The 14,904-nt window shown below is 46.6% G+C and overlaps 1 protein-coding gene across 1 annotated transcript in view; it reads left to right on the forward strand.

The window, feature by feature from the left end:
• The window catches only part of LOC136662153 (hexokinase-2), a 55,221-nt gene that overhangs the window by 17,639 nt on the left and 22,678 nt on the right, over positions 1–14,904 (forward strand). The window contains exons 2-5 of the mRNA XM_066639219.1: positions 4,105–4,267; positions 8,514–8,662; positions 13,041–13,160; positions 14,336–14,431. Coding sequence (XP_066495316.1) covers positions 4,105–4,267; positions 8,514–8,662; positions 13,041–13,160; positions 14,336–14,431 — 528 coding nt within the window. The remainder of the gene's footprint in view (positions 1–4,104; positions 4,268–8,513; positions 8,663–13,040; positions 13,161–14,335; positions 14,432–14,904) is intronic.

Consider the following 14,904-nt stretch of genomic DNA (forward strand, 5'->3'; position numbering starts at 1 on the left):
AATTCTGATGTTGCTGCACCACATGCTGCTATCCTGCCTCTACACTCGAGTTGCATGTTGGGACACACCTGCTGAACAGGTTGGCTCTTGCAGCGTACCTCATGCATTGATGTTTACTCCGTTTGCCAGTATGGGGATTTCCCCCAGTGCGTTGGAGAGTGTTTGACTTCCTGATTCTGGGGGTGTAAATCACCCTTCCAGATCTCCTGCCTTGTCCTCAATCTGTTTCTTGGTCTTGTCTTGTGTTTGCTTTACCTGTTGGGCAGCTGAGTGGGTTTGCCCATGTTCAGGATTTTCCTTACTGGAAGGAAGCCAGTTGGGGACATTGCCTGAGCTGACCTGCGGTGACAAAGCAGAATCTCTTCCTGCTGGTTCGGTGGAATTGCTATGTATGGAATCTGGAATCTGGAGAATCTTGAACTTGACTCTCTCTTGCAGGGTGCCCCTCCTCCTATTTTCTGCTTTTATGGCTGGGAAGAAAAGTGTCACAATGACACATCTACACTGCAAAACTCTGCCAATTTAATAACTACTTTAATTGTGAGGGTTTCACCTGAGAATTTTTGAAAGTATATAAACATTGGAGGTAGATAGTTAAAAAAATATCCCAAACCACATTCTACTGTGGTGTGTGACATCTACCCTGGCACAGATGCAGCGTAGCATCTACTAAAATGTTGTAGTATTGAGCCAAGGATTTCAGTTTCCCAGAAGTATTCAGGCTGGATTTAAAGCCCCTTTCTCTTCTAAAGAAAAGGGGGGAGAAAGGGTGAAAGGTATGAGGGAGAAGGTTCCAAGCCATCATGACCAGCTTTTTTTCTCCTTCCCCCACCCAGCTGATTTCTAAAGTTTGCTGACTATTTTATGCCATTTTATTGGCCTTAATAAAGGTATAGACTTGTGAGGAATTATAGTTTGGCAAGAATAATGCAGTTTACCCCTATGGGAAAATTGCAGTGCCCAGGGTTCCCTGGGGAGAGCCGGTTCCTATTTCAGCAGTTTCAGTCTGTGCTGTTGATGTACCCAGAGACTGACTGTGCAGAGCTTTAATACTCAGTGTCCAGTTAGCCCAGCACCTTCATGTTGGACAGGTCAACTGAACTGGTGTGCAAATGTGTTGCTTCACACTTTGATACTGGCTCCTAGCAGCAGGAAAAGGTTTCCCAGATCTTCTGTGCAGGAGGAGAGAGAACACTGGGTACGATGCCCAGCTTGTGAATGCAGGGCCTGGGTGACTTTGTAGGAGTCCTCGTCCTTTCTCCTTCCAAGCGACTGCTTGCTGGCCTCTGCTCTACAGCCCGTCACTCACCCCGGAAAATTTGTCACAATTTTCCTCTGCTGTTCCCCAAGTCATTGTCTCAGGTGGCTTCATTCTTTGGTAACCCGGATTTGCAGAATGGAACTAACTGCAAAATTAAGTAAATATTTGCTAGGTTGCTTAATGGGCATAATTCAAATGCAATCAAACACAGGGCCAAGCAGGAGCAGTTCCTTTTTAAGCCATGGGGGGGGGGGAAATCAGTGGTGATGGGTCGCATCAGCAATTATAGGCCTGGTGTGGGTCACTAAGTCAAGTGGAAATTGGTGGCCCCTGGATGCCAATTTTCTGGCACTTCTTTTTAAGTCTTTCATATCTGAATTGCATTTTAATTTAGCCAGACCTGGGTAATTAAACAAGCGTTCCTGGAGGCCATGTGCTGGCAGCCGCTGCTTAAATGTCTTAGTTACTCATGAGGCAGTCTTGGCCGCAGCAGGTGTCTGCCAGGCTTCAATAAAGGATGATGAAAAGGAGGTTGTGCTCTTGGATGCCGGAGCGTTTTTCCAGCCAGTGTGGTAGCAATGGCTGCATTCAGCTCCCGCAGCAAATGGTCCCAGCCCCGAGACTTCCCACCCAGGCAACTGAAGAGCTGCACGCCTGAGGTTGGGACGAAGCCTGATTGTCCCCGGAAGTCTCCCCACGGTCCTTCGCTGCCTGCCTCTGCTTCTCCAGGTCAGCCACCAAGGTTTCAAGGGAGTGGACGTGTTCCCTGAGACCCTGGAGCTCCTTGCAATGAGGACACACCCATGACTTATGCCCCAGAGGCAAATAGTCATACATGTGGCACTCAATGCAAAACACTGGATAGCCCTCACCCTGCTGCTGGCTGTCTGACTGCATAGTTTTTTTGTTTGTTTAGGAGTATTTAAAAACCGTTCACTGGTTAGCAGCCCTCTTCTCAAGGAAAGAGAAAGGGCGGCAGCCTGGCCTCACCCTGCTGCTGAACTGGACTGAGTCTAAACTGCCTTACCCGGCACTTTGTTCCTGAGGCACTGGGTTCCCAGAGGCCACGCGCGCTTCTGCAGAGGGCTCACACGGTGGCAGGCGCTAGCTTTATACCCCTAGCTAGCTCCTCCTCCCTACCTCCTTGCTGGTTGAAAGGGGGCTGGTCTTCCCAGGTGTGATTACAAAAGATCAGGAAGAGAAAAGTCTGCTGATGGGCCTAATCTACTCTGTAGGCTCCTGAATGGGGTGCTTGGATTTGCCTAATGGGGCTCTTATCCCTTCTAACGGACAATGACTAGGCTAAATTGCTACGTTTATGCTAAGCTATATTGCCCTGGCTGGCTGGGAACGGGCCCTTCCTAGGTTCTTACCCCCTAATTTCAGCCACACTAGGCCTTTTCAGCCACACTAGACGCTGTTCCAGAACCACCTTTCAGAGCGCGATACCAGAGTCTTTCGAGACTGAAGGTTGCCAACTACTAGCCCCTAATTCAGTTCTCTTAGGCTGGACTGTTTTTTAACCTCAAGCTGCTTCTTGTTTGAGTTTAAACTGCACTGGTTTAAGAGTTTCTCGGGCTTGGCAGAATTTACACACTAAAGGTTTAAATCCTTTTTTGCCCTGTTTATAAAATAGACACTGAGTGTACTTTCTCCCCCTATTACCCTCTTCTTTGCTTAGTTTGGGCTCTAGCTTCCTATCTAAATTACACCTCCTTCATTTACTAAGTGTGTACCTTTATTTAAATTATTTATTTATTTATTTATTGCTCTCATCTAGATCCTGTGTCCCAATTTACTGAACCTTTAGATTATGTTCTAACTTGGATTAAGTTTAACTTGGGTTAAGTATAGGTTAAGTATATTTAAACAACGTAGAAAAACTTGCTTTCTACTTTATCGTCCTACTTTTCCAAGTGCCTGTACCTTGGGCCCTTACTCACGAGTAGGACTCTGCTCCTGCTCAGAGTAGACCTATGTACTCACTCATGTTTATATTTTTATTGCCTTCACCTAGCTCCTGTGCCCCAACTTGCTGGACCTTAAACTCCCTCCTTCTGGTTAGATTAGGTGCTAACTTAGGTAAAGCTAAGCTGAAGGTAAGCTAAATTTCAATGTTGATTTAAGGTTAGAAGACAAAAGTTAGAAAGACAAGGAGTTAGAAGGAGTACACTTACCATCTCCTTCTCCTCGTCCTCCTCCTCTCCTGTTCACAACTCAGAGTCCTCCCTCTCCTCCAAAAACTCAGAGGTCCACTTGCCTTCTCCCTCTCTTCTTGCTGAGGCTAAACTCGCGGTGCCTTACCTGGCACTTTCTTCCTGAGGCACTTGCTGTCCCAGAGGCCACGCGCGCTTCTGCAGAGATAACCCAGCAAAACGAAAGCAGCCAGCTAATGGCTAGAGATAATAGCAGACATTGTGGTGCTGCTTGATTAGCACCTTTACTGAAGCCAGGCAGGCCTAAGTTTGGTCAGTGCCTGGGTAGGAGGCTGCTTGGGAACCCCAAGACGGGAAAAATTGTGGAATATCCACCTAACTGCTACTTATACGAGCCTGAGCTGCCTCTTCCTGAATTCTTGTGGCATGTTCTCACTGCAGGTATTTCAGCTAAAGTGGCTTACTTGGAGTAAGCCAATCTGTGAACCAAATGTCCATTGAACTGGTACTGTCTGGATTGGAGCAACAATACTTTGGCCAGTTGCAGAGCTGTGCAATAAATGCATCTCTCCTTTTGGCACTTTACCTGTTTGACACCCCACCTTCTTTTGTTGCTGCCTCAATTCTGACTTGTTTCAAATATGAAAGTGGCCTCACCTATGTCCTGCTTGTCTTTCCCACATTCAGGTTGACAGGTACCTCTATCACATGCGGCTTTCAGATGAAACCCTCCAGGAGATCTCAGCTCGATTCAGGAAAGAAATGGAGAAGGGGCTTGGGGTAGAAACCAACCCTACAGCTGCAGTGAAAATGCTGCCAACATTTGTGAGGTCCACTCCAGATGGAACAGGTAAAAACCCTACAAAAATGGGACTTAGTTTGAGCCAGGGTTGAGCTCCAGATACTGCTTCTCTTTGCTGAAACTAATCTCTGGAAGATGTGAGTGAATAAAAAGTGAGAAGGTTACTGAGCATATCCAGAGTTTTTTTCCATTGTATCCCTGAGATTTTGTTAAAAAATTAAAAAAAAGCCAAACGGCTTCTCTCTTTAAATATGTTAACACAGTGTTTCTCAAACTGTGGGTCGGGACCCACTAGGTGGGTCGTGAGCCAATTTCAGGTGGGTTCCCATTCATTTCAATATTTTATTTTTTGTATATTAGACTTCTGGTGGGTCCTGACAGATTCTCATTCTGAAAAAGTGGGTCCCAGTGCTAAATGTGTGAGAACCTCTGTGTTAACAGGTTGAGATGGCAGTCATTTGAAGACTCCTACTCACAAATTGGGGCATTTTAAAGGTGAGGGTTGCCTTTGGCAAATCCTGTCTCTCTCCAATGACCTCCACTATTTTCAAATTTAAGAACCAAAGAGTCTCAAGCCAAAGGTAGAAAATACTTTTAAGAGAGTTGAAAGTCCTTTGGAAGGCCTTGCCCTCCATGGTGTACACACATGCTGTTTCTGTTGGTCAGGTGCTTCTGCTCAAAGAGGTTCTGCAGGTTTTTGTAGCAATGGAAAAACCTGCCAAACCAGTTGGTCCAGAGGTGAAGGACAGTGGTGAGTTAGGGCATGCACTGCAAACAGCTTTCTGTCTTTCAAGCTCCTTTCTGCGCTCTTTAGAATAAAATGAAAACCTTATCCTGTGTCTCTAGCCTCATGTATCCTGGATTATAGCCATTCATCCTTCTGTGTGCTGCATGGTTTTACTCAGGCAGTGGGTGGTCTTGCAGCAGTTCCATAAGCATGAAAGCAGGCTGATTATCACAGCATTGATAAGAAAGTGTAGAGCAGTGGTTTTCACACTTTAAACACCGGGACCCACTTTTTAGAATGAGAATCTGTCAGGGCCCACTGGAAGTGATGTCATGACCGAAAGTGACATCGTCAAGCAGGAAAATTTTTAGGAATCCTAGGCTGCAATCCTACCCACACTTACCCAGGAGTAAGTTCCATTTACTTTTATTGTTAAAAGTATATACAGAGTAGCCTGTTAAAAGTGCAGATGTGCAACATTTCCCCAAATGCAGTCACATACCATGGTAGCATCAAGTCTAATATGTTAAAAATAAACTATTGAAATGAATGGAGAGCACCTGAAATTGGCTCTCGACCCACCTAGTGGGTCCTGTTCCATAGTGTGAGAAACACTTGTATAGAGTGTTTTTATTTGTTCACAAACCGGCTCTCCGCCCACCCCTGAGCTTCAGGACGTCATGGGTTGTGAACCTCATGTGCCCTTAATGGAATGCTTCCTGTAAACATACTTTCTCTCTTTTGGTTTGCTGGGCTCCGAGAATGGAACCGTGGAGGAAATTATTGCAATGATTAGTATGCTTGCTGCCCTCTTTGGTAACCCTGCTTCATCACCATCCTCTGTCTTAGGGCTAGCAAAAGAGCTTCTGGCAGAGTTCTGCGGAACTGAAAGACCTGCATAGGGTTGCACCTGTTCAAGGGCCCAATTCTATCCAACCTGATGCAGCCATTCCAATGGGATGTGTGCAGCGTCCTGCAGTGGGGCCACAGGCATGGAGGCCTCCTCAAGGAAAGGGAACATTTGTTCTCTTACCTGAGGGCTGCACTGGCACTGGAAGTTGGATAGATTGGGCCCTAGGTTGGTTACGAGTACAGAGATCACTGAGGATTTTGTGAGGATTAGTGAGAGAAAGTAAAGCGCTCTCAATTATCAAAGCGCAGCATGAATAGATCAAGAGGAAGCCACATGAATTCCTGTCCTTTCTGGCCACCTTCCCCCATGTCACTGAATCCCTCAATCTTATTTCCAGGGCAGTACCTGCAGCTTAATTTCAACTTGGGGTTCATCCAAGGTATATGTGAAGCAGTTTTTTCAAAGAGGAATCCTTAGGAGCGTCATTATTTTGTCACAAATACTTGTATACAGGTTGAGTCTCGTTCTTTGAGAGAGTTCCATTCCCAGAACTCATGTGGATGGCAAAAAATGCACTAAAGCAAATCAATACAAAAAACAAGGTCCCTTTGCTCCAGTGATTTAAGAACAGCCTTCCTGACCTTTTGAAATGCACACAGAGGCCATCGGTCTCTCTCCAGATTCTTCCGGTCTTTCTCCAGATGCTTCCGCTTCACTAGGAGGAAACAATCCCTCCCTTCACCAGGAGCCGAAGTGAGAGGGAAAGAATAAAGATGATAATCGCTGCCATTTAGCCTTCCTGCTTGGGGGGGGGGAGGGGTTTGCCTTGTGCCTGGAGAGAGAATGATTGATGCAGTGGCTAGCCTCTCTTGCATTAATGAGGCTATTTAAGAATAGCCTCTTAAAGGACTGTTTTCCTTTAATGTAAAGGGACTTCTCATCACATTGAGATAGAAAAAACTGAGGATAATTAGGTTATACCTGTAGTCACTTGCAGGACTGTCTCTCTATAACAGTAAAAAGCAGTTTTTTAAACTGTGATTTTAAAGGGATGCATCCCCCCCCTTCTCCAGGGATCAGCACAGGGATCTGTGCTTTACAGAGTTCTGATGAGCAGTAAGCAGTGTGGATGAGGGGCAGGCATTTTGGCACTGGGGAAGGGGGGGGGAGAAAGAACACACTTGACTACAGGAGGAAGATGACGAGGCTTGCGATGGACGAGCACTCTGGACAGTCATGGCCTGTGTGTCTGACACTGGGTTTTCGTGGTTTGGAACTAAGCACTGACGGCTGGTCAGAAATGCCCCCTGCTCTTGCTCCTGTCCCCCTTGTCCTGGAAGCAAGATGCAAGGGGCCTGGGTGCAGGCCAGCTGGCAAGCACTGGAGCAAAGGCAGTGCCTGCCAATTTGGCCAGTGTGTTAAGCAAGTAACTTGAGCTGTAGTTTTTGGCTTACATGTTGCACTTGCAACATCAGGACCTCGTGGGCTGCAACAGGCCTCCTGTTAGCAGGAAAGCACTTCCCAGAAGTGAGAGAGGCTCTGGGTGCATCTTGAGAATGGCAGCACAGAGCTGGGAGGCTGGCCAAGGAATGTACGGCTTCTGGAAGGGAGTGGGGAAGGGGGGCTCCTGGGACTTTGTAGGATACAGACAAGGGTTCAGCCAGGACACTAGCCTCTTGCGCACACACAGAACTCCCATGGGTGGCAGGCATCAGAATTTATCTCTGGAAATCTGTCTTGAGAGTGTTTGTCGGTTTCTCTTCTTCTTAGGCAGTTGTGCACATCCGGGGTGTTGGTGAATGGGCTCGATGGGCTCCTGACATTGGGGGGGGGGGCAGAATTTGCAAGACTCTGACTGTTGCCCCCTTTGTGCATTTTTCTCCAAATTGAAAGTTGGTCTATAAGATGTGAATAAACACGATGGTTGTATCTTCTGAGATGAATTTTATTTAGGTAATAGATGCCACTTGCAACAAAACTGCAGGATGAGGGATGCCCTTCGTTGGGGCACTTGCTTTGATTTCTGTTTGTGTAAAATGTGGTATTGTATGGAGTATTCACTTCCATGTTGTGCAATATTAAACAAGTTCATCCTCCGCGCGCGTGCGCGCGTCCTCCCAAGCATTTCAGCCTGGAAGCAGATGTTCTCTCTATAAAAATGCTATCCCAATGCTGCATTTTATTTTTATTTTCTACATTTTTATACCACCCTTCCTCCAAGGAGCTCAGGGTCCGTGGACACAGTTCTTTCCCTCCTTTTGTCCTCGCAACAACATTGTGTGATAGGTGAGGCTGAGAGACAGTGACTGGTTCAAGGTGATTTGCCAAGCCAAAGTGCATGCAGGGATGAGGAGGAACCCCTGATTCTCCCCTCCAAGTCCCCCTGTGCCTGTTTCCTCTCCCAGCTGGGTTCTCTGGTAGTTGGGATCCTGAATGGGGGGGGGGGGGCTGTTGGGGGTTTGCAGGGAAGAATTTATCCAGGGAGCTGATTTCCAGCTGATTATCCAGAGCTGATTTCTCCCCTGTTCCTTAGTCTCTTGTGTTTTCTTGCAGGGGGACTTATGCACCCAAGTGTTTAAGTCCTGGTGGATGCTAAAAGATGGGCTGTGAATAGCTGAACACATTTGAAAAGTGCTAGGTGTCTGCTACCTTTCTTGTTTACATTACTGCTTGAATCAGATGATCTTATCTCTTTCTTTGTGGTCTCCTTGCAGAGGAAGGCGATTTCCTGGCCTTGGACCTTGGTGGCACAAACTTCCGGGTGCTGAGAGTCAAGGTCTCTGATAATGGCAGCAAGAAAGTAGAGATGGAGAACAAGATCTACGCTATTCCAGATGAGATTATGAAGGGCACTGGCACACAGGTAGGTTGAGCAGCCCTTCCCCAAGAACCAGCTAGCTTGTTCCTTGCTTTGTCGTCCACCGGACAGCTTCAAGAAGGATCCAACCAGCATTCAGGGACTGTCACAACAGGGGCCTTGTGTGCTTGGAGGAGAGGAGAGGTTTCCAAAGGGATTAGCAATTCCTTGCAAGGACATTTTAGCAGCTCTGCACGCACAGCTATCATTTCAGAAGACATTTCTTATCTCTGGACAGAATATCTCAGCAACAGTTTGACATTTTCCCCAAAATGTCCAGGACCAAAGATGTTTATATTTTTTATTTGGACCCCTTTGATCTCCATGATGATGGTGATTTAATAATCATCGTTTATATACTACTTTTCAACAGAAGTCCTGCACAAAGCAGTTTACATAGCAAAATACATAAACATATATATAAGAATTCCAATCTAAACATCTTGCAGAAGAGCCACAAGCCACAGCCGCTAGAAAAGACACCCTGCTGGGGTGAAGAGGGGCTGTTTCTTTCTTCCCCCTCCCTGTTAAACCCCACTTTGAAAACCTTCTCTTTACCCAGATGGCAGGGGCTTTAGCCACTTTTCTCAAGGAGCATCACCAATAACCTTCTCTTCCTGGCTCCACTAACATTATTTATTCCTATAAATTAGATATAGGTGGACAGTTATGGCCCATTTCCCTGACTAGTGGACTTTGGCCTTGCTCTGCAGTTAGGAAAAGAACCAGTTGGAGATCTGAGCTGAAGCCAAAGCTGAACTGACATTCATTTCCTCAAAAACCAAAAGCCAGTTTTAGTCTGGGTGGGTGACAAATCCTCTTTGAGATCCCGGACTCAGGAGAAAGGGCTTCCTTTTCAGAAGGATTGTAGCTCAGTATTGGAACATGGAGCCTGCAATCAGTTCAGGCCCTGGCAGTGTCTCCACTTAGCCTGCTGAGATGACCCCTGGAGAGCTTCATCCATCTGAGGAGCCAACACTGGGCTAAGAGCCACTGGCAGCTGCTGTAATCCCCTTAAGAGTAGGTTGTTTGTCCAAAGATCAAGAGCCCCTTGAGGACAGGAGGACTACTAACACGTAGAAAAATAAATACTGCAAGCCGCCTTGGGCACCTTCTGATCTGGAACTATTGTATATAAACAAATGGACCATTGGTCTGACTCTGCATGTATGTGCTCTGCCCATTACAGGCCTTGATTGAGGTTTGAGATGGCTGGACTCTGCTGAGTAGCTTTCAAGGAGTGTCTTATTTTCAGTTTCCCCTGAACCACCTGTCTGCTTGAAATCTTTCCCATCATCCAGCCAGATCTTGCGCAAAACTAAATCTTGCGCAAGTCTAATTCACTGCTTGGCATGTGTCTCTGCTCTCCACCCCACCTCCATTTGCTTCATGAGGTGAAACTTGGGAACAATGGCAAATTCCTCATGGTGTGAGGCAGAGGATAAGCCAAGCGCGATCCAATTCTCTTGCTCCTGTTGGCAAATTGTCTGAGTGGGGCCAATGAAGGAGAAATGTTGGCAAGACGGCCTATGTTTTTTGCACTGACGGACACTTATGGGCCATAAGTCTGCATCTGGTTTGAATGAAGAATGTACCAGGTTGAGTCTCCAGCCAAAAATCTGATGAGGATGCTAAGGAAGACCATCTCCCACCAAGACCCTAAACCTGCAGCTGGTGCAGACAGTCCTGGGCGAGATGGATCAACGATGTGACCCAGCACCAGGCAGAGTTGTGTGTTTGGGACTTGATCCCTCTAGAGATATTTTCATTTCATTTTGGCATATGCCTCTAGAGATATACCTGCCTTGCACTTGGAGGGCACACAGTATAAGGCCATGGGCTGCATCCACTCCCCACCCACTCCTCCCCCCTCGCAGCAAACACCCCGACCACGGCAGTAGCATAGTGAAGGGCTGTACTGCCTTGCAGGAAGCTTTTGCAGGCTGGATGCAACCTCTGGGCCTGCCTTGTTGGACTGTGTAGACAAGCGATTCTCAACCTTTTCATCTCACGGTGCACTGACAAGGCACTAAAATGATCAAGGCACACCAGCAGTTTTTTTGTTTTTTTTTACCAAAGACAAGGCACATGCACTGCTGGTTGGGGGCTCACATCTCCCAATGGCCCTACTAATAAATGACTCTCCCCCAAGCTCCCACAGCACACCTGCAGACCATTTATGGCACACTGGTTGAAAATTGCTGGTGTAGACAAACCAGTGGAAATGAATGGTCTTGCTCAGCTGATTGTGAATTTATAGTTGTATCTTATAGAACTTGGCAGACTAGAAATGTGAATTTTCTTGCCCTACCTTTGAATTAATGGGGAGATGGTTGTCCTTTTTCTCTGCTGTGTTTCCACCTTTGCTTTTCCATTAACCAGTGTGGCTTCAGCTATTTATGCACCATGTTCCATCTTTGTGGCTTGGAAGTCCCATAACTGTTTGGGGGCATGCCTTTGAGTCCCTTGTCCTGAAGGTGTGTGGAGCAGATTCTGCTAGTGATTGGCACATCTTGTCCTGCACTTGTACCAAATTCTAGGACTCCACCTCATCTGGAAATACCCTCATTTTTGGGGGTCCCTGAATGAACGAGTGTGGTTGAAGCATTATTAGGTATTTATCGAAGATCTTTCTGTCTGTCCGTCCCCGTCTCTGTGAGGAGATAGGTAGCATAGTGGATGTGGAGACTATCATGCAGATTCAGTGTTTTGTTTTCAGTTTAATGAAGGCAGACTGAGTCTACACCGGGGTGGCCAAACTGTTGCTCAGGACCCACGTGTGTCTCTTTGACATATAAAGTGTGGCTCATGGAAACATGTTGGCTGAGCTCCTTTTTGCATCACAATTAAATAAAAGGTAAATAACAATTTTTCAAGCTTTATAATTATTGACTGGGTATAAACTGAGAGTCCACTGCATTAAAACACAAGTTTAGTGTTCATAGTAAGTAAATATATTTAAGCATTTTAATGCTTCTTGAAGTTTATTGTATGTGGCTCTTACGTTAAGTAAGTTTGGCCACCCTGGTCTACAGTTGACTTCCCTTAAATTCGTAGAACTTGTGGTTTGGTTTTTGTTTCTTTTTCTAGCCATTCTGCAGCTTTTCAGCTCCAGTGGAGAAACTCATCTAGAGACAGGAAAGCTCTTGGTTTGTGCTGTGTGCTTGTGGTTAAGATTTTGCAACAGTCAGTTGACTTCAGACTCACTTGCGCTTCACGTCACACATTGCCCAACCATAGAAGTGAATGGCTGAGACCCAAATGGGGCTTCTGAATTTTCTGCCCCCTAAAAAAGGTCCCAAATTCTACAGTTGGGAATGCATGAAATCATGATTTGCTGAAGTGGGAAGGAGTTACAAAGGACCCAAGTCTTGTGAACTTCTTTCTCTGTGCTTTGGAGGGGGGAAAGGGCGCAACTGGTGCAGTCTGTGAAATGTGGAAGTCCTGGGTTTGTCATGGTTTTGTTCTCATCACAATTGTGACATTAGAACCAGGTCAGTGACACAAACATGTGAGTGGGTGGGCGTATGTACGCATTACATCTAATCTCACAAAAATGAAATTTTCCCAACACAGAATACATTGAATATAAAGATATGCAATAATCAGTTTAAAGTAAAACAGAATTAAGAATTAAAACAACACTCCATTACATTTCTGCTTAATTTAATTTCAGATTTAAGAGCTGATGATAAAAAACAGTCTTAGGGCGCAATCCTCACCCCTTACGTCAGTGCTTTCCAGTACTGTCATAAAGGCAATGCAGCTCTGAGGTAAGGGAAGAAACATTCCCTTACTTTGAGGAGGCCTCCGTGAGTGACACCCAACTGCAGGATGCAGCACATGTCCCATTGGCACGGCTATGCCAGTGCTGGAAAGCACTGACAGAAGGGGTTAGGATTGCGCCCATAGAATGTCTTTTGAATCTGAAAAGTCTTCAGTGCCTAGCTAGAAACAGGACTGCAGAGCCACCACTGAAAAGACCACCTTGGTACCCACCAATAAAAATCTGACCCTAGCAGTGGACCAGAAAGTAGAGCCTGTGGAACTGATCTTAAGCTGGGGGGTAGCTCTATTCGGGCACATGAGATGCTCAGGCCAACTTTGTTCCAGACCATTGAGGGCTTTAAAACGAATATCATCTCTTAACATTGGAAACAAATTGAAGACTTGTGTAGCTTGTTGTGTGCTTGGTATCATTTGTGTAGACTGTCTTGTTTCAAAGATGAATTTGAAATGTAACGCAGTGTGATAATTTGGTACAGGTGGAAGGGAGGAGGGCTGTGGGTGATGTGTAAAGATGAGGCCTACCAAGCATTAACTGCAGGTGAGGAGAAGCCAGGTGTGTTGTGCCCCATCCCTGACCTGCCTCTGTCCCCTCCAGCTCTTTGACCACATTGCCGAGTGCCTGGCCAGCTTCATGGAGCAACTCCAGATCAAGGACAGGATGCTGCCACTGGGCTTCACCTTCTCCTTCCCCTGCTACCAGAACAAGCTGGATGAGGTATGTGACAGTTTGTTCCCCTAGACTTGGGTAAGCTTGATCTGCCTGGCAGATCTGATGGCCAGGGACAGTGAGGTGGGGCTTCCCTCGGTCAGATCTTTCCACATCCACAGTCTTTCTGGGTGTCTTTGGACAAGTCACTGCCCCTGAGGACACTAGTTGCAACAAAGGAGTTTGCCCACCTTGCAGGCCTTGGGAATGCTTGAGATGCAGTGTGCATGCGAGGCTTTGCACACTGATCAAATTAACACATCCGGGTTACGTGTGCAGGCCTCATTTGGATTTTTTAAAATAAGTAAATTAGGGCACAATCCTAACCAGCTTTCGAGCACTGGAATAGCTGTGCCAGTGGGGCATGTGCTGCATCCTGCAGTTGGGGGCAGTCACGGAGGCCTCCTCAACGTAAAGCAATGTTTGTTTCCTTATCTCGGAGTTGCATTGCTTTTACCTTGGTGCTGGAAAGCAGGTTAGGATTGCGCCCTTAGTTGTTCGGGCAGGAGGAATGACAAAAGTTCTGGTAACGTCTGAATGGGATGGGATGGATAAATGACCTGGTATTGCAAAGGGTGCCAAGTCGGATCTACTGGAAATGAAACGTGACCGGTGAGCATCCTAGGCCTTGCGGGATGATGCCTCTGGCCCAGGTGCCAAGGTGGGCAGCCGCTTGGCTGCTGTACTCATCAGAGCCTTTTTGGTGGTGTTGCGCAACTCCCTCCTTTACCCTGCACATGCCTGATCTTGGAAGCTAAGCAATGTCAGGCCTGGTTAGTACTTGGATGGGAGACCACTTGAGAATACCGGGTGCTGTAGGCTTATACAGTAGTCTTTCGAGACTGAAGGTTGCCAAACATTTTTCCTTTGGGAAGCCCACCCTACGGTTTCTTTCGCAGGGTCCCTTCATTTACTGAAGAGTTGCTTATTTTACTACATGCCTGAGACTGGATGCACTGGCTGTGTTTTGATGGTTCTCTTTGTGTTTGAACTTTTCATTGAAAAGCAGTATATAAATACTGTTAATTATTATAATAATTGATACATTTTTAACTCTTGTGATATTTGTATCGTTCTCTGTTACATCAGCTGTGTGCCTGAGAAATTTAGTGAAAAGCAGCAAATAAACGTCATATTTTGAGGCCGCGGTCCTCTTATCTCTCCAACTTCTGTTCCTCCAACAGAGCATCCTTGTGACGTGGACCAAAGGATTCAAGTGCAGCGGCGTGGAGGGGAAGGATGTCGTTTCCCTTCTCCGGAAAGCCATCAAAAGACGAGGGGTAATGGAACGCCTGAGTAGTTTTGTCCCTGGAGCAGTTTTCTGTGAGCTTTGAGGCTGGAGGGCGGTTTTTCTCTTTGCTAGAGTGTTGAAGGGGGAACTTGGGAGCTCCATGGCCCATGTGTGGCTCTTCATCTCACTGTTGCCCTGGTCAGCCGGTTTTGCAGGCTCCATGGAAAACATGCACAGAGATGGTAGCCAGATGAAAGAAATGATTGTGCGCCCCATGGGAAAGGAGGCTTTTCTCCGAGCACATTGAGTCTCTTAAAAACTATTTCTGTCTGCAGCTTGGGTCCCAGATGGGCATTTGGGCTGGCAGCCTGAGGACTGGATGGTTATTGCGTCTGGGTGTCTGTTCCAAATGAGGTCAGAGGGGAGGGCAGCCATTGTGCTCAAAACCAAGGCTGCAGTGGGTTCTTCACCCCTCCCCCTGCCAGCCATCCCTGCCTCTGTTTTAGGAAAATGCTGGTTCAA

The sequence above is a fragment of the Tiliqua scincoides genome, chromosome 11 (assembly GCF_035046505.1).
Source record: "Tiliqua scincoides isolate rTilSci1 chromosome 11, rTilSci1.hap2, whole genome shotgun sequence".
Taxonomy (NCBI): Eukaryota; Metazoa; Chordata; class Lepidosauria; order Squamata; family Scincidae; genus Tiliqua; species Tiliqua scincoides.